This window comes from Glandiceps talaboti, chromosome 2 (genome assembly GCF_964340395.1).
Source record: "Glandiceps talaboti chromosome 2, keGlaTala1.1, whole genome shotgun sequence".
NCBI classification, from domain to species: Eukaryota; Metazoa; Hemichordata; class Enteropneusta; family Spengelidae; genus Glandiceps; species Glandiceps talaboti.
Window position 1 is genome coordinate 10,426,742 of NC_135550.1, and position 25,182 is coordinate 10,451,923.

General features: G+C 36.5%; 1 protein-coding gene across 3 annotated transcripts; it reads left to right on the forward strand.

The window, feature by feature from the left end:
* The first annotated feature begins 1,305 nt into the window (after nucleotides 1–1,305).
* LOC144447430 (calpain-1 catalytic subunit-like) lies at nucleotides 1,306–22,627 on the forward strand. 3 transcript variants are annotated; one of them, XM_078137474.1, is made up of 20 exons: nucleotides 2,451–2,626; nucleotides 3,118–3,174; nucleotides 3,937–4,141; nucleotides 8,022–8,091; nucleotides 8,796–9,048; nucleotides 9,589–9,841; nucleotides 10,567–10,664; nucleotides 11,001–11,078; nucleotides 11,899–12,050; nucleotides 12,678–12,865; nucleotides 13,519–13,730; nucleotides 14,108–14,150; nucleotides 14,355–14,429; nucleotides 14,822–14,879; nucleotides 15,393–15,454; nucleotides 15,971–16,039; nucleotides 17,331–17,409; nucleotides 17,519–17,635; nucleotides 19,424–19,470; nucleotides 20,112–22,627. In XM_078137474.1, the coding sequence occupies exons 3-20, from the start codon at nucleotides 3,983–3,985 to the stop codon at nucleotides 20,136–20,138; spliced, it is 2,040 nt and encodes a 679-aa protein (XP_077993600.1). In that variant the 5' UTR covers nucleotides 2,451–2,626; nucleotides 3,118–3,174; nucleotides 3,937–3,982; the 3' UTR covers nucleotides 20,139–22,627. The 3 variants fall into 3 exon arrangements, with proteins under 3 accessions (XP_077993583.1, XP_077993600.1, XP_077993592.1); XM_078137457.1 differs by lacking the exons at nucleotides 2,451–2,626; nucleotides 3,118–3,174 and adding an exon at nucleotides 1,306–1,448; XM_078137466.1 differs by lacking the exon at nucleotides 3,118–3,174.
* Nucleotides 22,628–25,182: the final 2,555 nt, after the last annotated feature.

Below are 25,182 nucleotides of genomic sequence, written 5' to 3' on the forward strand. Positions count from 1 at the left end.
TGTTACAATTAATTGGTTGGTTGGTTGGTTGGTTGGTTGGTTGGTTGGTTGGTTGGTTGGTTGATTGAATCCAGGGCACACTGCAAAGGACACACAAAGTGCATTGGCCAGTTAAAAACCTAGGGTGATTGCGAAGTCAAGTAAGGGTCAGTATCTAGACAGAACAACGCAATGAAACCCGTGTCTTCATAGATGTCTGATACATGCACCAAACAAATGTCTCTTTTAATGGCGGCTACTATCACTAGAAGGGTGTATAGGGTACGTTTTGGAACATATGGAGAAATATTATTGAAGCAAAATATATATTATATATATGATTTACGTTTTCGTTTTTGCGCTCCTGTTTGTAAATATTGCTGCCGAATTATCTTGCATATATAATCATTTGAAAGCATTCACTGCTTGATATAATAGTGCGAATATTGTGACCGCACGGAAATTCATTTTACCGCATGATCTTTAGAAGTTTTTCAACCTCAACTATCTGGCCTCTGAGTTTTATACCAATCGTTACTTCAATACTAAAAATACCACAAAAGCCGTTAACATACACCGGGGGTGTCCACTCTATGAGTTTAGATTCAACTGTTTAGCATTGAAAACATGTCGAGAAATTGCTAACAAAGAAACTTTTGTTCATAATTGTGTATATGTATATCATGTGGACACTGTGCAGTGAATCAATTATCGAAACTTCCCAAGAAATGTATGTGCCAAGATGTACATCCATAGACTATGGTACATCTGATCATTTGAAAACCAAATCCCAACGGTCGGCATGTTTGCTGTAGGATATCAGCCGCCGGGGATATTAGTAGTGCAGTGGTCATGGATTCAAGATGTAGGGGCGGGTACCCCTTTTCTACGCACATTGTACGACTGAGTGTAAGGGTTAAAACCAAGGAGTAATTGTGCATAACGTACTCTCCAATTGTCTTTCTTTGAAAATACAAATTAAATGGTATTTGTTTGATTGCTGTAAGCAGAAACTCAATTGCAACATTTATATCATGAGATGACTCAGCGAAAACAAGCATGCATCTCACAGACTCCAGGACCCACTAACAGTACACAAGAACATCAGTATGGGCGAACAAGTAGACAAAATATACGCATTTACAATCGACAGTTTCAATTACATGTGCAACACCCATGTGAAGCTTACCCACGGGGTGAGTATTTCAGTATTAAAAAGATACAGAAAGATCGTTTCATTGTCTGTGTTCAGTATGGTGATTTCGGTTCGCGATGTTGATTGCGGTGGGGCCCCCGGAACTTGGGTTCGACCGCAGGTCACTTTTACAAATCATGTAGCTGTCTTTTTAGTAGGTCGTGATCACATTGAAGTAGTGTGGTAAACCGTTCGACAGCATTATTTCACCGCATAATATATGCACACAGACCTGTGTACTGGATTTAAAAAACAAGGACCGCGGATAGACAAGGTGAGATTTACGTTTGTTCTGGCTACACACACTCAATGGTTTAACACCCTGTGTACTGGTGTTTGTAATATTGTATGGCGATGGTTATACCGAAATTATAAATATAGTGCGAGGTAACAAAATCTTTAATATATTACAAAAAAAGAAGATATTTTCAGCAAAAAACAACAATGCTTATTGGAGTTTAGGCACGCAGATATGGACATAGAGCAAACTGCAGCAAAACAAAAATATGACATCATCATGATCATGTGTATAGTTTACACCCGTATAGTGGAATGCTATCATATTTTCATGGAGAACATACGTACAGTACAGTATATTACATGCTATCAAGTATTTTGTCATAATATATTGCTTGGCTTACAGGCGGGTAAGTAATATTAGATTTATGGAATGCGTCTTTAACCTTTGTGACCTTGACGACCCCCGTAAGATCTAGCATCGAATTATCGCTCTTCTGTCATCCTATCACTAAAAGTAGGCAGTCCTGCTTTAGACGGACGGAGAATCGTGTACCCGTTGGCAAGCAGGACTATATTAACTACGAAGATGGTTGCGAGGGGGGGGGGGGGGGCAACTGTGCATGAAATAGTAAGACTAGTCAAATGTGTCTCGTCCTTCAAAACTAGGCTACACGACATGAATATTAACACCCCCTGGTGAACAACTGTTATCCAGTCCGTCTATGGAATGATTGATGAGATATGAGAGTATCATCACGCGTACACAGAGAGGCAACTGTATAGTTTTAGTAGTGTCGTTTGCTAATATGTCGACCGGGAATGTGAATAAAAATACATAGCCCTATATTAAACATGCTTATTAAAATAACCTTTACTGCCTTGTTCTGTATAACTAGGACACGCCTGGACGTATAAAGAAGCGAAAGCTCATTTTTGTACAGTGAATAAAACCTAACAATTACATGCAGGTGACCTCTGACAATTGTTGACTGCATTCATTACTAGCCAGTTTATTTCTGGTATATACTAGTGCGCCGTCTCATTCCCACGGCGAATTCGTACCTATCCAACCGGGCCTCCCTTCAGAGTATCAAATCTTGCTCATCAGCCATACGAAAACACGAAATCGCTACTTGTCCGATCTAGTCAACAACACATATGTGCTGATCTTAGCCAGCTATTTAAGAAGTACTGGATGATCTAATTGGACTCGTAAGTGTTGTTTTTTTACATTTGTATAACAATTCAAGACACTCAGACAAACTGTGTGTTTAACATGTACGCTAGTCTGTTAAGATATGGGACTTGTTGCGGTATTAAAGTGGGTGGATTTTAACCTACATCTGAACGGCGATAGAAGGTTTGATATTTGGTAGTTTACCTGATCGGGATATAAGTGTATAAGCAAAGATCGAGATGTAGGCCGCCTAAAGTGTGTACATGCAATACTACAGACAGGGACGCTGTACATAAAGACTGACACACCCATTCAACAGTACACGATTGAATTGTGGTGTCTGACACTTTGCTACCCCAAGTGCACACTACATGTTATTCAAGTAATATCAATACACATGAATGGGTTGAGCAACACATATATTATTGTACATGTTCAATCAGTACATTGTAAACAATTGACAACATAATCTCGGCTCTTTTCTCATCAAAGAATAGCTCTCAATTATCGCTTCGCCTAATGTTAGTTTTATAGGGATGTATTGAGCAAACTGGTACTGTCACCAGATCCTTGGCAAACCCAGGTAAGTATACAGAACGAAGGTCCATAAATAAACATATAGCTTGGAGTAGTATGTATTATAATATAATTTATAAACCTTGAATCCATCCCAATGGGGAGTAGTATTTACAGGCGGATTTTATAGTTTGCTTGAGGATGTAATTTATGGTAAATGATATATTACTTGTTATTAACACCCTATTCGTCCAGTCCGGTTAATACATACATAGGTGTCACGCACAGTCCAACTAGCACGTGATAGAGGGACTGTGCGTACTGCAAAGTAAGGAAATTCAGGGTACCGTTTTTGTTTTAGTTACTCAGTCCTGGCACAGGTGGATATGTATTCTTTCAATGAACGAACGTATTTCTGTGTGTAACTTTAACTTGAAAGGGAACAACACGATTACGGCACCCAAGACTCATAGCGAGAAGTATTTTGTTTATCACCCTCCAAAAATATCAACTTGTGTATCAGTCATGATATCACACGCACGCACGCACGCACACGCAAGCACACGTGAGCATAATGCACATGTACGTAAAACAAACAAATGCATAACAAATAAATATAGAATGTAGACCCACATGCAAATACACAAACACAAACAAACAAACAAACAAACAAACACACACACACAAACAAACAAACAAACAAACAAACAAACAAACAAACAAACAAACAAACACTCACTCACACAATTGACAATATACTATAGTAAGCATTGTGTTCACAGACAAAACAGCTGTCATAAAGACAATAACTCTACGTGATGTATTCCAGGGGTTGTACTCTTAAGACGTAAACTGGTCATCTTAAAGGAGACAAGATGGACAAGAAGTATTACAACGACCAAGACTATGATGAAATTAAAAGAGAATGTCTGGAGAAAGGTATACTATGGGAAGATCCAACATTCCCTGCTGATGACACGTCTTTGTTTTACAAGGAAAAACTACCCTACGATATAACTTGGACGAGGGCAAGCGTAAGTGTTACAATCAACTATCCTATACACAACAACAACAACAACAACAACGACGACGACGACGACGACGACGACGACGACGACGACAATGAAGTTTATGTCATAATTTACCAATTTTAAAACTTTTGAATCTGGAGAAGATTACCGTGTACAGATGAATATGAATTCAATCGAGTGTGTCTCTAGAGAATAAATCCAGGTGTTTATCACTGTACAAAAATAGTTTTCTACACTTTTTAATATATTCAAACACTATCGCGACCTCGATGGATGATCTTTTTTTGGTGACAGTATTGACCACAAGCGGAAATTTCCTTTCAAAGGCAAATGAAATGTCCATGGTTGCGGCATTGTCAATTGAGTAGCCCGCAAACACACAAATCACAAATCAAATTTGACTCAAGTTTGTGATGGTAGTTCATAGGATATACGACTGTGTACTAACCTAGAAGATGAGCAAATGTAATCACTTGTGTGCATTGTTCCATTTAAAGTCAGACAATTTAACATTTTTTACAACAGAGATACAGTACTATACATACTATTGGTTTACAATGGTTTTATTCATGACAAACGTTCTGCCCTTTCAATTTCAATCATCCGAGTCTGTGGAAGCAGAACATATTGCTATGCTTTAGACACAAAATGACTTAGAGGTCAGCTGATATACATCGTTATATGTATAATATTTACCAGCTTCTACGATTTAGTGTGTAAGATACGACGTGTCCTGCCATTCTGTCTGATACCACTACTGATTAGGGCTGAACAGCATGATGAGTCATACAGTCTATATAGAAGGGCTCTGGTGTCGGTGATACTGACAATAACAGTGTATAGAAGGGTCATGGCCTGTCTGTCGTACAGACAATAACGTGTAAAATACTAGCCATGCTAGTTTATATCACCTCAAGTTGTTGCAGCCATTTGCAGCAGCAATACTAATTTTTCACGATTTCCATGCATATTATATTAAAATGTCTTCAAATGACAGTGTACGAGAATATCATATTTTAAACTGCATAGCTAAGGAGTTAAAAAAACTGTGTGTTGGAGAATGAAAGCAACTAGTGCTGCAGTACATTATTTTGCTAGGGACTGATAAAATGAATGAATGAATGAATGAATGAATGCACTCCCCAGACGTAGTGTTTACTATAACATTCACTGAAACCTTTCGTTACAAGTACACGGTGAAAATATCATATTTTTGGCAAAGGACACTGTGAAACATTTTTTTTTTCTGTTATTTATCTAATATTCATAATAATTTTTGCATAATCGTTCCATATGGACGTGTATTTATATACCATCCTGTTAGTAGGTAAAAACATACTTAGAACCAAAATAGCGTGAAAATACGATACAGCATACTTTGGATCATAACTGATAAATTTCATATTTGTTTTACTATTCTAAAATATTAGTAGTTACCAAAAAATATTTTAATCTAAAAAATATAGTGTAAAACTTTATCGAAGTTATTAATTTAGTTTGTTAGGTATTAGGTTTTGCAACAAATAGATTTACCGCTTTATGAAATGACAAATGTATAGATAAAATCAAATACCATATCATTTTGCACATTTTCTGGCCATCGTTTTTTTTTTTGCAACGGGGGTAAGAAATTACATGGTTTGCATATGAATATAGCACATATACAGGCATGTAAGGGTAGCTCAAACGTTAACCCAGGTATTATAAACTTGGGCTCCCAGTTTTACCAAAACCCAATCTGAGACCAGTCCCATTTCCAATCTGAGACTGGTGTCAAATCGAATCTTGCATCTGTGCTTACAATAGCAGTTCCATAGATTAGAACTGGGACCGGTTCCAGATTGAGTTTTGAGGGTCTTAGCATTTATGAGCAATGGGGTTTGTGTAGTACTTTCCCAGTCTTGTATGACAAGACCATAGACAATCATTGTATTGGTTGTATGAGTAAGAATAGTGGAAAGCGTTCCAGTCAAAGATCGTCAAAGAAGGTTTGACATGTCATTTCAGGTCTTAATCTTTGTATTGTATTGTCACATACTTGGTATGTTAATATCGACAGATAGATAATGTTTTTAATGTAGTATATGCTAGTATAATCTGGTCGAACACTCAGCGCACTGACCCGTGATTTCGCACGATCGCTGAAGTAATCCAACAGAGAATCGAGTCCCTATTTTAGATTTGTTGTTTTGTCTTGTTTACGATAAAGGAGACTTTCAGTAAGCCCGTATCTCTATACTAGTATTATTTAATCTTTGTAATTGGTTTGAATGAAATCAACCATTGGGTATATAACTATGGTCTGGAGAGAAGTTACTGCGGACGTGAGGGACGTATAAGCTTAATACTGACAGAAACTCTTCCTTCAGCCCTTGTACATTTGGGATTCAAACAAAACAAACAAACAAACAAATAAACAGACAGACAGACAGACAGACAGACAGACAGACAGACAGACAGACAGACAGACAGACAGACAGACAAACAAACAAACAAACACAAAACAAAACAAAAAACAAAAAGCAAAACAAACACAGACACAAACACAAACACAAACACAAACACAAACACAAACACAAACAGACAGACAAATAAACAGACAAACACACACACGCACACTCACACACACACACGCACACACACACACAAAATACTTTTTGAACACTTAAAAAAATCAAACAAAACCAAAATCGAAGGCATAACACCGAAATCGTATTGTGACCACATCCATTCACACATTCAAATGAATGAGATTATTTTGAAATGCTTCGACATCTGTTTTCGTTACCTACGTTTGGATCTCTGAAAAATAACTACCACATGAAATGACGTCAAGATAAGTTCATTAAACAAACAATATTGCACAAAACTACCCATGTCGTACTATTATTCAACAAAATAAAACTCCCCTGTCCAGTATGTTTTGCACACCTTTCACAATAATAATAAACCCTGGGTTATAGATCGAATGTGTATGCAAATGACAAATGTAAATCCCCAGGGTTGTATATAGTGTGATCTGAATGACTCCATGATGATGTATTATTTGTATGACAAATAGATGCTGTCTGTCTAGTCAACTCATTTTCATGTCAAAAACAGTACAGGGTATAACCTACACTATGACATAAGGTCTTTCCTTTGTGTGCGATATGTAAATTAAAACTAACCTTCGTATGAACCCAAAGTTGACTCCCCACCACGCTTGAGTCACAGAAGGTATGGGCTTTCATTACCTTGATTGGCTAGTGAATGCCACCTAAAGTGGTGCCTGGTAATATATAATAATGACAGTATGGTTGCTACCCACGTCACAGGGGACCTTTTTTCCATAGTTGTGAACACATTTTATGTATTTTTAATGATACACGTATTAAAATCTGATGAAAGACGTCATGGTATATTAATTATTGTTTTAATAAAAAATATTAGTGGCTTGCTTTGACGAGAACCCAGGTCTCTGAACGAAGTTGTCAGAAAAGATGACGCACGGCTTTGTTTTGTTTTGTTAATACAATACGTGTAAAATACACTCACCCCAGTTGATAGTCAAATATACCCAAGCCATATATAGATGTTTTAAAGTCTTACATTAAATGTATCTTCAGATTCCAATCACCATTTGACTTGATGGATTTCAAAGCGGTATTAATAGTTGAGAGAAGTCTAAACATGATATGGAGGGAGTAATGTAAGCTGCCAATGTCAGTTTTTAAGTACTTAAACATACATATAATATCTCACTATACATTGATTTTTCATGACATAGGGCTGTACTGTCACTTTTATGTTAACATTAATCATTACTGGACTTAGTATGATTTTTTAAAAAAAATGCAAATTATGTTGACATACAAGTATTTTTATTTTATGTTCTTCTAAGGAAATCGCCAATGATCCCGCCTTCATCTTGGAAGGTGCAAGTAGGTTTGATATCAACCAGGGCATGCTGGGTAAGTAATGCACTCACTGTATGTCTGTTAATTAAAGACCAACGATTCAGTCCCAGGTTTCCGCATTTTACCTTATTTATTTAAACCATGAGGATTTCGATGGGACCACGCTTTAAAGTCGTGGACCATTTTTTTCTCTGCCAGACAACTAATTTTCTCAGAGTCATTGAAATTATAATTTTTAACGATCATGTGTAATGACAAATTCAGATCTGTCACTCGCCAGGGCCCTAGGCTTACAAGTATGTAATTATGATTTATACCTGTTTGGTCATTTGGATTATAACTATTGCTATATCATTCAAGGAAGGTAATGTTTCCAAATTCGATTCAAATTTACAAGATAAAATAAAGTGTAAATTATGAAATACATAAATAATAATTCTCCACATTACAATGTACGTCTAAAAACTAAAACATCAGCTTTTTCTTTGTTTCCCCCAAAAGAACGTTAATATTCGTTTGCAAATCGTAAGATATATATTTTTGATAAATTGCTTTTACGTGAAAGATTGTGCATATTGACTGTTTATGTCGAAAAGTATATTGATTACAAATTAATGTACAACAGACATCAAATTACCTGTTTTACAATATTTTTTGACGTTTTAAAGTTTACGAACAATAACAGGACATGACCGCGTTACAAAAACAGCCATATATTGTAGCCTACCCTCCAATTTCGTTCCCTTGCTTTCCCGCAGGTGATTGTTGGTTGTTGTCGGCCATCGCATCGTTGTCTCTCAACACACCTTGTTTGTATCGCGTCGTGCCGCCAGACCAGACTTTCAGAGACGGCTACGCCGGCATCTTTAAATTCCGATTCTGGCAGTATGGGGAATGGGTGACAGTGTGCGTGGATGACAGGCTACCCGTGTACAGAGGTCGATTGGTGTTCCTACAGTCCAAGGACAGAAATGAATTCTGGGGTGCATTGCTCGAGAAAGCATATGCTAAGTGAGCATTGATACATGTGTATTAGGTTTAATACAATTCATTTTATATCAACAAGTGAAAAGGAATGCGTTATTATTTAGAAGAATAAGATCGAAATGTGATCTAATTTATAGTGTTATAATGCACCGGTCTATGTAAGATTTCAACCATAAACTTAATTGTATATAAACAATAATTTTCCATCGGATTGAAGGGGTAATTCTTAGAAACTTTGTTACTCGAATAAAAATGTTGACGACAGTTCCAAAATGTCGTCCCTTTTTACAAAGATTTCATAAGATAAGGGGGAGGGGGCTTATCAGTAAATGCAAGTGGGAATCACATTTGACAAATCGGTTCACGGCGCGGAAGGCCATATTTTAGGATGTTGATTTACAGGAGGGTGACATTTTACGGAACCGTAAACCGGGCTTGATTTCCTCCACCCCCCCCCCCCCCCCTATGTTGTAAGTACTTGAGGTTCCTCAATATTAATGATACTGTTACTGTAAATGTTTCAGATTTGTAAATCAAACCATTATAATTATATGATGTTTTCAGACTGAACATTACCTACGAAGCCCTGAAGGGAGGTACTCAAGTGGAGTCAATGGAGGATTTCACGGGTGGTGTTGGGGAGACTTATGATTTGAGAGACAAGGCACCACCCAATCTTTGGAAGATCCTTAAGCGTGCAATGCATAAATCATCCATGGCAGGCTGTTCTATTGGTGCGCAGAGGAACGCTACTGAAAGCAAGCTAGACAATGGGTTAATAACTGCACATGCATACTCCATCACGGCTGTTACAACGGTTAGATATATATATCTATATTCAAAATATACTTTTTGCAGTTTCTCTATGATAACTTCGTGCAATACATCATATTGGATCTACGTATCTTCAGATTTCTGATGTTGAAAATTTTACATGTATCACATTTTTCGAGAGTGTACGTGTTTGGAAGTTGGTGTTTACTTTATTGTGATTTATGAATCAGAGCCATTTCTAGATAGTTTACTTATTGCCTCTCGAAATGTTATCGACTAGAATGATATGCCTCGTAGCATTAGTGTGCTTTCGATAGCTAACTGAATTAAAACCACTTTCATATGGTAATCTTTTTTAACCCCCCCCCCTCCCTGCAAACTGTGACAGTATATGAATATTAGTTTTTCATAAGCAAAATATATCAACATCTCTTTGTAATTCAATATCAGGGCTATCGAAAGAACTATACACCTGGTCTGATCCAAACTCGAAAAATACATTTATACCGTTCGTGGTGCCAGTGAAAACCCAGAAAGACAGTAAGCTGGCGCAGGCTTATAAAGCAAATATCACCGAAATGTATTAATTATGCAAATCACCTCATTAATATGCAAATGACCATTGTAATGTATGGGTATCGTTGGTCAACCAAACTTCATCTGTTTTGATTATTTCCTTATAAATATTTTGTCAAAATTTCAGAAATAGAAAAATCAAACCGAGAGTTCTTAAATTTCAAAATAATTTTTTCTTTTTTTTCATTTCAGAAAACTGTCCGTTGTCACGACGGCGTTAAGAAGGCCGAACTGTTACGTATTCGTAACCCGTGGGGACAAACAGAATGGAATGGCGCCTGGAGTGATGAGTACGTACAAACATTTTGTTAAATATACTTTACTCATTATAGTATTGTAATGTTATGTTAGATCAACAGTAGAGGCCGTTTGCAATATATTTTGTCCGTCGTAAATAAACTTGACAAAATTAAGAAATTATAAATGAAAAGATAAAGTAACAAATTCCAAAAATGGATCCCCATTAACCTAGCCTGGTTTATTTGAACAACATACATACATTTATTTGGGATTATGTAAAGGCTTTGAAATGCGATGTTACCTCCATTTTAAATTGAATTTCTTGATTTGTTCAACGTTAGATATTTCGATAACCTTGCACAAACATTGTGTTTCGTTCAAATCAGATCGGCTGAATGGAAATTACTGGCGAAAAGTGAACGGGACGAGATTGGTTTGGTATTTGAAAATGACGGGGAGTTCTGGTAAGGCGTGTTTCTAATTAGTCTTGCTGCTGGACCCCCCTCCTCGGGCTATTCTGCTCACTGCGAAGGTGACCGAAGGTATAGCTAGTGCATGAGGGCGATAGCCCGAGTGTTCCAGCCTCGATAAAGCGACCTTGTCGTATCATATCAGAGGAAAGCTCGATGGGTCTAGCAGCTAGATTAGTTTTTTAATTAGCTTTATGGCCAAGCTGTCCAGTAAACGATGTCGTGAAAAATACCTGAAGTGCCGTGATATGGAGTGTGGTTCCAAGCCAGTCTTTTATCAACTTTCGAAGTTTGCTATTGTACTTGAAGTGTCACAAACGTCTTAGTTCCAGAGCAGTTTTAATACTCAAGTGAAAATACTTCCGTAAAATCTTGATTAAACTATTCTAGTATAATGTTAAGGGGTCTAACCCTAATGCTAACATAACTCTAACCCCCTAGCTCTGCTGTCCTTTGTCAATTCTCTAACATTACAATTGTCTTCTGGCATAGGTAGAACACTGGATTGCATAGAAGGGGTATCCTCGGCATTGTATACGTAAAGTAAATTATGCCACTGCAAGGGTTATATATTAATACTGCAGTACTGGAGTACAGTATATTAAAACAAGTGATGGTTAAACGTGCTTCAGAAAATAGAATACAACGAGTATTTTTATATGCAGCAAACATTAAGCCCCCAAAACGAACAACCTCAATTTGCACCCCTTTAAAGATTTCAGTGATTTTCATATTGGTTTATTCTTCCTATTATTTTGTTGACCGACAACTTTTCTTTGTCCCTGTAACAAACGATTTCATTGGTTGATTATAGGATGTCATATGACGATTTTGTCCAGGCCTTTGAACGACTTGAAATCGTCAACTTGTCACCAGAGTTACAAACGGGCGCTACCTGGGTAGTTACCACTTCAGAGGGCAAATGGCAGAAAGGGGTATCAGCTGGTGGCTGTGCTAATTTCAAAGGTATTGATGTCACTCAATCTTTATAATATTCCTAATTACAAGAAAATTAATATTCATAAATCAGCAATACCACCACCACCACCACCACCACCACCACCACCACCATAACCATCATCATCACCACCACCACCACCACCACCACCACCACCACCACCACCACCATCATCACCATCATCACCACCACCACCACCACCACCACCACCACCACCACCACCACCACCATCATCGTCGTCGTCGTCGTCATCATCATCATCATCATCATCATCATCATCATCATCACGTTCACCAGCACCACCACCATCAGTACCAGCACCAGCCCCAGCAGAAGCAGCACCACAACCCCCCAAAAACAACTATATACTATTACTACTCAACAGTGACAGGGCACAGACAGACATACATACAGACAGACAGACAGACAGACAGACAGACAGACAGACAGACAGACAGACAGACAGACACACACACACACACACACACACACACACACACACACACACACATCATCCAATGTGTAGGCCACATGTACACCCCTCTACAGACCTTTGGCTCTGTTGCGATAAGAGCACGGATATTGTGATCTGAAATTCAACTTAAATTCGTTTATTTTATTTTTTTATCAAAAAGATACATTTTGGATCAATCCTCAAATAAGGATGACACTGGAAGAAGAAGACGACGACGACGATGATGATGATGATCCGAACGACAGCGAAGGAGGATGTACTGTTGTTGGTGCTCTGATGCAGAAAAATAGACGTCGCCAACGCGAACTGGGAAAGGAAATGTTGACAATCGGTTATGCCGCATACAAGGTAATAAATTGTACAATCACGAGAACTGTCACAATTCTACACTGCATAGACCATAGCAGAAATACAGTGGAAAACATCAACCCGAAACAAAATTTCTTACCACTATTGCTACATTTTATCGTCAGCTGCTACAAATGTCTTACTAAACATTTATGACATTGCTACATTTTATCGTCTGCCGCAACAAATATTTCACTAACATTGCTACATTTTATCGTCTGCCGCAACGAATATCTTACTAACATTGCTACATTTGATCGTCTGGTACAACAACAAAAGTGACTGTACTTTAATAGTTTCATTTTAATCATTGCAAGGATCATCATAGGGACATGTAGTATTTTTTACATTGTTGTTTTCATTGTCTACAGACTCAAAATATAACAACGTTGTCACTTAAATATAGTTCCCCTACCTGTAATCTGAAATTAAAAAAATTCGGAAAAAGGATAATTGTCACATATAGTATAGAGTGTATTGATACTACAGTATTTGTAGAGGGGTTCGTGTGGTATTTTCCTTAGGAAAACAACAATTTAAACTGTACTACTACATGTCCCTGTGGTAAGGACGGGGATCACTTTTACATAGCTAAACGCAGGAACAAAGGCGGGAAATCATAAAATTTGATCAATTTTTCCCGCACTATTTAGATTGACGACAACGCTCCAGTTCCTTTGCCTAAGGATTACTTCTTGTACCATCGAGCCGCAGCACTGACTAAAACGTTCATCAACAGTCGTGAGAATGGTAACCGTCACAAGTTACCAAAGGGAGAGTATATTTTCGTACCGTCCACCTTCGATCCCGGTGAAGAAGGCGACTTTGTGTTTCGAGTCTTCTCTCTCAAGAAGAGCTCGACAAGGTAGGCAAGAGTGCTTTGGAAAATCGGGTGAAAATTCTGAAAAAATTCTGCTTAGATCCAGACGTGAGATCTGAAGCCCGACCTGTATAAAGTTTCCTTTCAAACAGGTCGAATCAAAGTTAGAAATGTGTATATGCGCTCCGATAACTCCGACATATCTCCCGACTTATTGGAGCGCATATTATATCCAGAGCCAAATCAAAGCCAACATCTGACGACTTTGTTTTTGAATCTGATTGATTTTGATAAAGCCATTTTTTTAAAACTTGGCAACAGCTATTTACTAGTTCTGTTGTTGAACAAAGCAGATAAATCAATAGACTCTTTAGATATTTTACAAGATTTTTGATAATTTAACTTTTTTTGTCCCTGTGCAGCAAGATTGATGAGAAGACGAGCTCTACTGATCCCGCCTCGAAGGTAAGATTCCGAGTTTGTTTGTTTGTTTGTTTGTTTGTTTGTTTGTTTGAAAGTGAGAATCGAATACAATCCGAGTAACTTAGAATGCTAATCTTTAAAAAAAATTGAATTTGTTGGTCACCCTTGCTGCTTGCTTCAAGTGTAAACTTCTTTAATAAAAGTATATCTAATTCTTGACAGAACTGTTTTATTTTCTCTCTGCAGCCGAGAGAGAGAGATACAATAAACGATGCAGTCGAGCAGAAATTCAAAAACTTCTTTGCTAAAATCAGTGGCGTTGTGAGTATCCAGTCTTCCTTGTTTTAATCAGTTTCTTCATAATTATGCATCAAAAAAAGTTTGAAGAATGTTTATGATTTTCGACGTCCATTTCTGTATAATTTTTTGTGTTTGTTTTTGTAACCAGCATGTTGGACCTTGTATGATGATACAATAACACTTATTCATAAATGTTGATACCATTTCTGAAATTACAATTGTGAAAGCCTCTAGATCTCCTATTGCGAAATAATGACGTTTGCTGCGAGTGAAATAATGAACTTGGTTGGTTTTACAATCATTTGTTAAATGCAGTGATGGCAATCGGTGATCAAAATCTCGGATTTCTGATACCATACCGTGTATTCAATGCACCTATGCCATGCCCTATATAATATTTCACGTTATTCTAGGACATGGAAGTCGACGCCGAAGAACTCCAGAAGATATTGTCAGTGGCTTTGAAAGAAGGTGGGTTGCGTAGATATGCGATTCCAGTGCTTCAAAGAGAAGCAAGAAGCTTCGTAAATGCAATCTACCTGTTGCATCTTACAATGTAGTCTCGGTTACCCAGATTCTCACCGCTGGGGGCTCTCCTACGAGACCACCCAAACGCTTTTACTTTACTATCGTAGGCATGGCAGAACGGGCCCCCATATGGCAGAGCCCCAGCGGCGAGAGTCTGGGTAACCGAGACTAGTTGCATCTTATGTCTCCCACCCTGTCTCCTCCCTCTTGTACGTATGATTCACTGTCTCTATGCTCCTTTCTCCTTTCCCAATGATACAGTCTCCTCTCCCAGTGACCCCTTCTCTGCCAGTGATTCTTTCTTCTATCCCCACGAACTCCCTCCCCCAGCCATGATTCCTTGTTCTCGCCCGGAGCTTCTTCAGAGCATAATTGCCTACCATTATCGCCATTACCTATCATTACCACTGCTGTATTTCTTATTAAGATTTATATTCTATTAAATTTCTTCAACAGACCTTGGTCACGATGGTATATTCTCACTGAATACGTGCAAAAGTGCTGTGGCTTTGTTCGATGTATCCTATTTTTCAACATACCCACTTTGTGGGCATGTTTATGGTTTATTTATTATCGATCTACTCAAACCAGTAACTCTGTGTAACAAGTCACAATTTCAACCTCGCTCAAAATTTGACAAGAAACATAAGTGTTAAACTTACCTTTTTTAAAATTTGTTTTGTTACGAAATAATTATTCATAGGAGTATGTATGTATGTATGTATGTATGTATGTATGTATGTATGTATGTATGTATGTATGTATGTATGTATGTATGTATGTATGTATGTATGTATGTATGTATGTATGTATGTATGTATGTATGTATGCATGTTTTATATATAAAATATTATATATATACAAAGCAGTGTGTCATCATACGGAGCAGCGTAAGATCGTCATTTAACAGAAATAAAATTGTCATGATCAATTTATTACTATTATTTATTTAAATAACTTGTCATATTGCCAGTGTATGTAATTTCTATTGATCGATGCCTTGTCATAGTTGACCTTGACTTATCGTAAATCAGAAAGACTTGTCAGGCAAGTTAGGATACAAAGAATTCAAGGAGCTGTGGATGGACATCAGAGCATACAAAGTAAGTATTTGAATGTCAGTGTTCTAGTACAAACTATGGATGACTTTTAATACATGTTTAAATACTGTACTTATTGGGTGATTAATCTACGTATCGTGTGAACCATGCTCTAGCTGTTAACATTTCATGTGTGTTAAGGTAGATCTCACCTCGGGGACATTTTCCTGAAAGCCAGAGTTCTTCAATTTTCTCCAATTTGTGCCATATGAACATTTGTTCCTGGTAGTTTTGAAATAATACAAAGAATTTGGAGTTTTCTTGAAAAAAAGTAACAACAAAAGCTTGAAGAATATATTTCGAAGACTGATGGCAAGTTGATCTCGTTCTCAATTGACTATTTATTGATGATTCTAACTGAGGGAATACCAAAACGGGACTAACAGTAGCTCAGTAATGTTTTTGTTTTTTTGGGTTTTTTAAAAAAAAAAGGGGGGGGGGGCGAAACAAAGTGAAATACATGTATAGTCGAATTATTTTCTCCATTAAATGCTTAATGCGAGGTTCCGTGCGGAGTTGAAGATTGCTAGCTTTTCTTTTAGCATTACTACTTTGTACAATAATTGTTTTTTAGACAATCAGTTATTATATAATTTATATGGGTGTGATGGTATGATTTCATCTTGGGCATCTGGAGACATGGACGATGCCAACTTTATAACATGGATGTGAGACTGTATTATTATACAAAGGACTGAACTACTACAATCAGAAAATCTGTAATTTAAACTTGCACTAGCTGCAACTGGGGCATTATTTTTCATCAAATAACCAAAGATATATTCACTAAAAATTGGTCAATTACGTATAAAAAAACCATTGTATCTGTTAATTAGTGGTCAATATTATTTGTAGGTAGTGTAGTGGCAAACTTATTAAATGTTGAGCGAAAGCTCGGTTTTGATTCCGTTGAATCTATATGTACTAGTTGTAACTGTATTATCATTTTTCGATCGAACAACCACAACTTATTTACTGAAAATTGTTAAAATACCAATAATTAGACATTGTAGTCGCTAATCAGTGGTCTATTAGCAGTACAGACATAGGTTTAAATCGTAATCGCTGTCGAGGGCGCTGATTTTTTGGGAGCGGACCAAAACAAATTAATGTGGTTTGATTTATTTTTTAAACAGTTACAAAAAAATACGTTTACCCACAGGTGATGTAATACTGTTTGTATGATATTATGAACAAGTGTTATTGTACCCAACAAAACATTTTATTTAAAAAAAACGTCCCAGTTGCAGCTCGTACAACTTTAACGATGTCTTTTGTTTCGTGCAACCAACAGAACGTGTTCGAGAAATACGATAAGGACAAGTCTGGATATTTCAACTCTTACGAATTACGATCAGCTCTGAGTGGTCTTGGTAAGTGAATTATGTCATCAACATTCCAAAATGGCACGTGATACTTTTTTTGAGCCGAATTCAATACATTTTTACATTTTTATCCCTATTCTGTATTTGACATCCACAGGTTACAGTTTGAGTTTCAAAGCCTTCAGTATGTTGGTACTTCGACATGGTGGAAATGACAACCATTTTGAGTTGGATGATTTTATTCAGTGCATCATTAAATTGAGGGCTACATACCGTAAGTATTTTTTTACACCACTTCACGGGTCTAAATCGTGTACATTATTTACCAGATTGCATCGACATTGTGTAATATTGCACTGTTCAGTGCAATATCCACATATTGCACTGGTACGATACAAGTATTAAGACAATGCTCTACATACACTAGAAAAATTACGCATTTGTATTGAACATCTAATCAAACTTTGAAATGGCATAAAACACAGAATGTGACATGTGTTACTGTTAATGTTAGTTTTTAAGTATTATGTCTCAAACATAGATGCAATAATTGTAATATTGGTTTTCCGTTTTAACCTTTTAATTTTCCTTATTGAGCTTTTTATTCTTCTAGGGTTTGCACTCAAAAACTAATTTTAGAGCAAACTCGGGAATAATGAAACGCTCAGAACCAAAAAAAAAACGAACCCGAACATTATTGCAACTATAAGTCTCAAACTGTTCAACTGTTAATTCAAACGTAAGTTCAATGCCCACAGTATGCTTAAATCAAAGCAACAAAGAATATATGCTGATCAAATTCGACGTCTTTTTGCAGGTCGTACGTACGTACCACACTCGGCACATGTACTACAACAGTTCCTGCATTGATTAATTGTTAATGAAACATCATAAAACGTCCAATTAGTACATATATACCGTGGCTAACAATCGGACATACAGAGTGGTGATATAGCTGCAGTAATTGTAGCGTTTGTTGTGATTTTGAGGGGGTTTCTACTGTTTTTGAGCTTTGTTTCGTTCCGATGTTTAACTGGAAGCAAACACTACAATTCCTGCGGCAGATTTTTCTGCTAAATTACGTCTTACCTACCAAAGTATCGGACATTTCCTAACTCCAACATTAATTACGGAGATTTCAAGACCCAAGAAATGTTCAGAGGTTCCCCAATCCTGTCAAAATCGGCAAAAGTAGCAACGCATGCTGCACTTAAACGTGTAGTACGCTGGCATCTCGCTCACGTTTTCAGTGTCATCTCGTCTATACAGAAGAAATCACAAAAACGCTACAATTATTGCAGCTAAGTTGCGATAGTGATAACCCAGTGGTCAGTGAAATCACGTCGGATTTTAAGGCACACAGAGCCGATTTCAAGTCTTCTGGACGAAGGCAACATGCTTATAAGGCGACGTAAAAACTTAACCATACGTGATTTGCATAGATGTTAGATTTTTGCTTATCTGTATTTACTAATCGTTATATTATGACTTGATTCGATTCTGTAGACACTTGAATATATATATATATATATATATATATATATATATATATATATATATATATATATATATATATATATATATATATATATATATATATATATATATATATATAGTTTTGGTAGTACTGGAACTCTTTCTTGGGTGTAACTCGGAGTTTCACGCATATTGCGATCATCAGACACTGTGTGTATATATATATATATATATATATATACACACACATATATATATATATATATATATATATATATATATACATACATATACATATACATATATATATATATATATATATATATATATATATATATATATGTGTGTGTGTGTGTGTGTGTGTGTGTGTGTGTGTGTGTGTGTGCAAAGACCACCTCTATATACAAATATGCCTATTTTTTCTTAGGCTTATAATTGGAGACCTGACTGATCAGGTCTGAACTTATGTCATAACTGTATGTGATATTATGGGAACAAATTAAACGAGACATTATTGTTGTTAAAAGACTACAGTTCTGATCTTGAATGTTTTATTGATTACATACCTATCTATTTTCGTTAATAGAAGCATTTGGTGAAGTCCAGAAAAATCCCAGCATGGGCATCGATGAGGTTTGTATACAAACGTTTACACCCTTTTAGAAAATGTAAAACAACAGAGTATATTGTAAAGATAGCAAGTGATGGGTACTCAAGTGAATGAGCTTTAAAACAATAAACCCACATGCCTAGCAACAAAGATCACTCCCATAGCAACAGTCTAATGAGGGTTTTTTCAAAGGTAAAAAAAATGATGGGTGCCGAAGTGAATGAGCTTTCAAACAATAAACACATATGCCTAGCAACAAAGATCACTCCTATAGCAACAGTCTAATGAGTGTTTCTTTCAAAGGTAACGCAATTTATGGGTAGTCAAGTGAATGCATGCTCATTCAAAAAGTAAAAACAAATGTGCACAACAACCATAGCCACAGCATAGCAACAGCCAACTGGTAGACACAGTTGCAAAGATCTAACAGCAGCAAAAGGCAGTCAAATGAATAAACGTATGCCTAGCAACAAAGATCACTCCCATAGCAACAGCCAAATGATGGACACAGTTACAAAGATCTCAAGCTACAGCAGCAAGAGGCAGTCAAATGAATAAACATATGAGAAAAATAATAAATGAAAGTATTCCAGACATCTAAACATCAGACTATCGTGTTACATGTATTGGGTATTTACTTTTCAGTGTTTCTCCTTTTTTTCAGTTTATGACCCTGACCCTGTACTCTTAAGGTCTTCCTACAAGTGTCGGAGATGGCAAAAACAAATATAGACACCACCTTTCATGACATACAGTTGAAGATATTGGGAATAGTTAAGAAGCATGTTAACTGGTTGCCATAGTTATTGCACCTTAATGATTAGAAAAGAAAGTTTTTTTTTTTTTGAAAAAAAAGTAATATTACTATGTTCACTTTTTTTATGGCTACCCAGTTTAATGAATATGAACTGATTACCAGTGAATGTCAATATAGTTAGGGGGTCTTTCAGCACTCTGCGAAGGTCAAATGCGCCTTTCTTGCCATCATTACTAGTAATTTTATAGCTATTGCTAGTAAAGCTTGCTGTCACACAACCTGCGAAAAAAAACACTGGTTTGTTTGTTTGTTTGTGGTATGAAAAGCTGGAATGAGACAGGGGCTCATGCAACGACATACAAGTAACATAGACCCTCCACCATGGAGGGTCTATGAATGTAATAGTATCGGTAACTTATATGACAACATTCAGGAGTCTGGATCCCAGTACTGTGTACTGATAGAATCACTATATGTCATAACAATCGCGAGTCCGACTGTTACTGTTACACTGTGACTGCCATAGACATAAACAAACTGATAAAGACATTGTGTGAACCACAGACAACTAACTGTCCACACACACAGTTATAAGTTGTCTGTGTGTGAACCTACATCAAAGGCGCCCAGTATTGTTTTTCTATCAGCTATATTTTTGTTTTTACCCAATTTTGTCTTGGCTCACTTCATTCAAGCAAATGTGTAGTCTTGCTGCTAGACGTTCGGGCCTTCTTTCCGATACCATAAGTGAACAAAGTTCGCAGTGAGGGCTTTGCTTTGTGTTCCATCCTCGACAGCGATGTTCGGTCGTGTGTCGTATTCTATCGGAAGAACATCCGAGGTCTAGCAGATAGACTAGCAAATGTGCTGGAGTTTTTTTCATGGGTTGTAGTGAAATACCTAGCAATCAATATTTCATTTTCTATATATTGTAATTATTTTCAATTGAAATACTTGTTAAGCTTGAGGAGAGCAAGCTGGAAATCTGTTGTTACACATTTGTTTATATTATTGGGGTAGTGCCAGTGGTATAAAAATTTTGTTCTGCTTGAGGCAAGTTACACTTCCAAATATTCAAGGATGTCATACTATTTTTTTTATCAAAAGTAAGTTATGTAGGTATGGTGCCTTTCTTTAGAAATGAGCATTTTCTCAGGACAGTAATCATCAACTCATATGGTACGGACACCTCCCACCTATTTGGCATAAATTGTCTTATTTTAAAAAAACATCCACAGTTGGCCATATATGTGTTCAGATTTGTACAACAATACATTATCACCATTTTTAATAGCAGTAGTAACTACAAATGCTTCTATGATTGGTCAGTCTCATGATAAGATGTTAATTTTTAAAGGAGAGTCTATAGAACACGAGTATAAATTAAGTTAGTTTCAGATTCAGATTCAGAATTACATTCACATTGGAGGACACTGTGAGACTAGTTTAATATTGAGCCTCGGGTTCAGTCTCATATTCGGGAAATCATGGTGTATTCCAACAAAATTCATCAAACATGAAAGAATACCGTAGACTTAAAAGGAAATGGTCCAACTTCTCACCCAATATAAATGTTACTTCCACAGGTTTTTTTTAAAAAGATTAAAAACTTTCTATTAACGTCTGTACACCGGTACATCATTGGAATAGTGCCTACCAACAAACATACACCAGCTGAACTTTGACCTATTCTTGGTGACAACCTTTTTAATATCTCTATTTTTATGTAATACTTCCCTGTACAAGCTGAGACATCCTTCCTCTCCCATCAAGTGGGTGTGAAGAGGGGACATTTCCTCTAGCCCAATAGTATAATTTCTTCTGTGACTGCTTTTGTTGGGGGCAAGCGTGATGAGACTAAATGAGGCTGAATCGGAGACTATCTATACAAGGCTGAATCCGAGACTGATTCTGAGACTAGATTTATATACATCTCTAGAACAGATAGGTCACATGGGGTACTAGATCGACAACATACGTAACTAAAACATTTCTTTTGCTTTTGGAAACTTTTGATCATTTCAGCTCCAAGATTTAGATTGACAAATATGTAACAGTTGAAAATATGAATGAGATGATGATGATGATGATGAAGTCTGATTTGTTAAAAAATGAACTGAAATTATAAAAACAACAACAACAACAACAACAGTATAGTTATTAAGAACTTTTGACAAAACTTGGACACAAATTTTATTGAAATTCTTCTTGGGTACATAGAGGTTTGGCTTCAGATATGAATTTATAGAACATTACCTGTGTTAGACTATATGATATGCTGTGTTGTGGCACCCTAGTACAGGACACTCCTTTCAGAAAGGGGCTCAGAATCCAAGGGTGTGCCCCAACACAGCGTACCTCACTGACATGTGTAGACACTTTGATCAAACATTGCACAGAATCAAAATAAACTAGCAATACATTACAGAATTGGATGGCGTTTTTATTTGTACAAAGATGGATGTGTATGAACACAGTATGATAGACACATGTAATGGTGGCGTGACATTCAATGGCTGCATCCTATGTGGGCTGTATTATTTATTTATTTTTTTTTTTACACATTTACGAAAACATTTTGAACAAAACTGGAAGTAACAAAAATATTGTAATATTTTGACACATTAAAAATCAATCCTGTTTATGTATTATTTTGTTGAAAGAAAATGTAGCAGGTAATTACAATGTTACTGCTGAGATTATGAAAATGTAACAGTTAATTTAGGACCATGTTAATACCTCTGAGATTCTGTGCACTGATTCTCTGAAATGTTGAGGTAGTCTACAACGCACATTTTGGAAGGAAGGAGAGGAGTTTGAACACTGATAAAAAAAATCTTTCATTAAGAATTCTTTCATATTGATTGGCTTTCACCTGCTCAAAACTCTTGTTAGAACATTATTTTGTGCAGGTAAATAAAATTCTAAAAAGTTATTGTTTGAATAACTGAATCAGTGAGGTCACCAAAACAAGTCTCCATTGGAGCTAAGTGACCCAGATGGGAGTATGGAAAGCGCCCTCTGGAGAATTCTAAAAGATTCTTATACATCCTAGTATTGGATTACAATACAATAATGGCAGTGTCACCTGCAAGGTCTAGTTTTTACTTGATGCAGTTCTTTGTTTGGTCTATATACAGGCAAGTAATAATATTAGTAACTTCAAATTTTCTCAAAACATAGTCTATACAAAAAATATTCTCTACACAGCTGTTACCAAGATATCCACAGTATACCTCAAATAGAATTGACAGTACATTAACAGATTTCCATTTTATGAAAGAGCTTCAAAGAGCTAGGTCTTCCCAGCATGCATTGGGACAACAGGCAGATGATGTCATCATTCTCCCCACACACACTACCTCCATGATGTCATGGTCGGGCACTTCATAGGATGGCATGAATATGATTTCTCTCTCTCTGATAAAGGTATTGACATTGCTTGCTCCTTAAAACCTTGAATGTCTGGTGAGATGTATAATTCTCACATAAGTCACATCAAACATGCTATTATTGGTAGAACACCCAGTAGTAGGAGGTGGCAAGATGGTTGCATTAAAGCACAAACTGAGTTTCTACGACTTAGGGCATAATTTTTTTCTGCAGTATAATGATTGTATTTTGATCACTGAAATACATTCAAAGATGTATATTGAGAGAAATCAAACCTGATATTTAGGAATAATACATAAATACTTCCATGATAACTAGATCTTATTCCCCAATACTTTTCTTCATTCAGCCAAGGAAAACACGAGTGACCTAAGGGGGCTTTGACACTACGAGTCGCTAGACAAGTAATGATAACCCTTAGGTCACAAGTTTTTTTCCGGCTGAAAAAAAAATATTGGAGACTAACATAATCATACCAGCGCCAGTACTATGAAAGAAAAATCGGGGGAAGTAATGACAATTTTGAATGTTTTGACTCATATTTCGAACACAACAGAAGCAGTTATGTAGACACGTGTTGTCATGACACAGAAGTGCGCTGTCGTTACATAGAACAACCAGAGTATATATTCAGTATTTTTTGTTCAGCTTGGCTCATGCATGGTATAAAATTTGTTATATATATATATATTAAAATATCAAGGAAACCGCTCGCATCAAGTTTGCACACGTTGCCAGAATACAATTTCAGCGCTATCGAAGACGTGCATCAACATTAACATTCTACTAGCATAGTTTAATTACTGTTTTTATGTATAACTATTTTCACTCGAGTCAAATAGCTTATCAACTCTGCTTGTGACACTTAAATATACATAACATTCATTTGTCAAATTTCTTCACTGAGAGGAACTATCTACAATGTACTGTGACATATTTGAGGTATACTAAGTGTACTATATCTGATGTAAGATACTTTATGGATAATTACTGCATGGAAACAGCTCTAACTTATGATAAGATTGACATTTATTGGACACGATGCTACCTTCTGGTAGGAAACTTTATGGACATTTACTGGACACAACACCCACCTTCTGGTAAGATGTTACCGGTATATTGACATTTACTGGACACAACACCCACCTTCTGGTAAGATGTTATATGGACATTTACTGAAAACAATTCTACCTTTGTATTCATCTAACTATAAAACACAAGTGATACATGACATTAAATATTTACAGGTTCAAACTTTGACAATTGAAAAAAAAAAAAAAATGCTGTACATTCCAGAAAACTCTCTAGAGAAGCTAATTTTCTTTACACATCATTGGATTTTTTTCATCAGTTTTTAATAAAACTAAAAGTACTGATAGCAAGATGAACAACTCTGTATGCCAAAAAGATGATGAATAATTACATGAAATGGATAACCTTGATTATGAAATAATTCTTTCATTTGGCAAAAAATCATGCTGTTTACAGCTGACACAAGGTTGGTGCGTAGTTTCACTCATATGACACAATTTTTTTTTGACATAAAGACAGACACATTTCAAGCTGACTTCTTTTCCTTCTCTGT

Excerpts from the sequence above, each read along its gene's own strand:
- LOC144447430 (XM_078137457.1), top strand. The coding sequence starts at position 3,983 with ATGGACAAGAAGTATTACAACGACCAAGACTATGATGAAATTAAAAGA. Across the intron at positions 12,051-12,677 it reads TGGCTGTGCTAATTTCAAAG|ATACATTTTGGATCAATCCT; the intron begins GTATTGATGTCA and ends TTTATCAAAAAG. Across the intron at positions 12,866-13,518 it reads TCGGTTATGCCGCATACAAG|ATTGACGACAACGCTCCAGT; the intron begins GTAATAAATTGT and ends CGCACTATTTAG.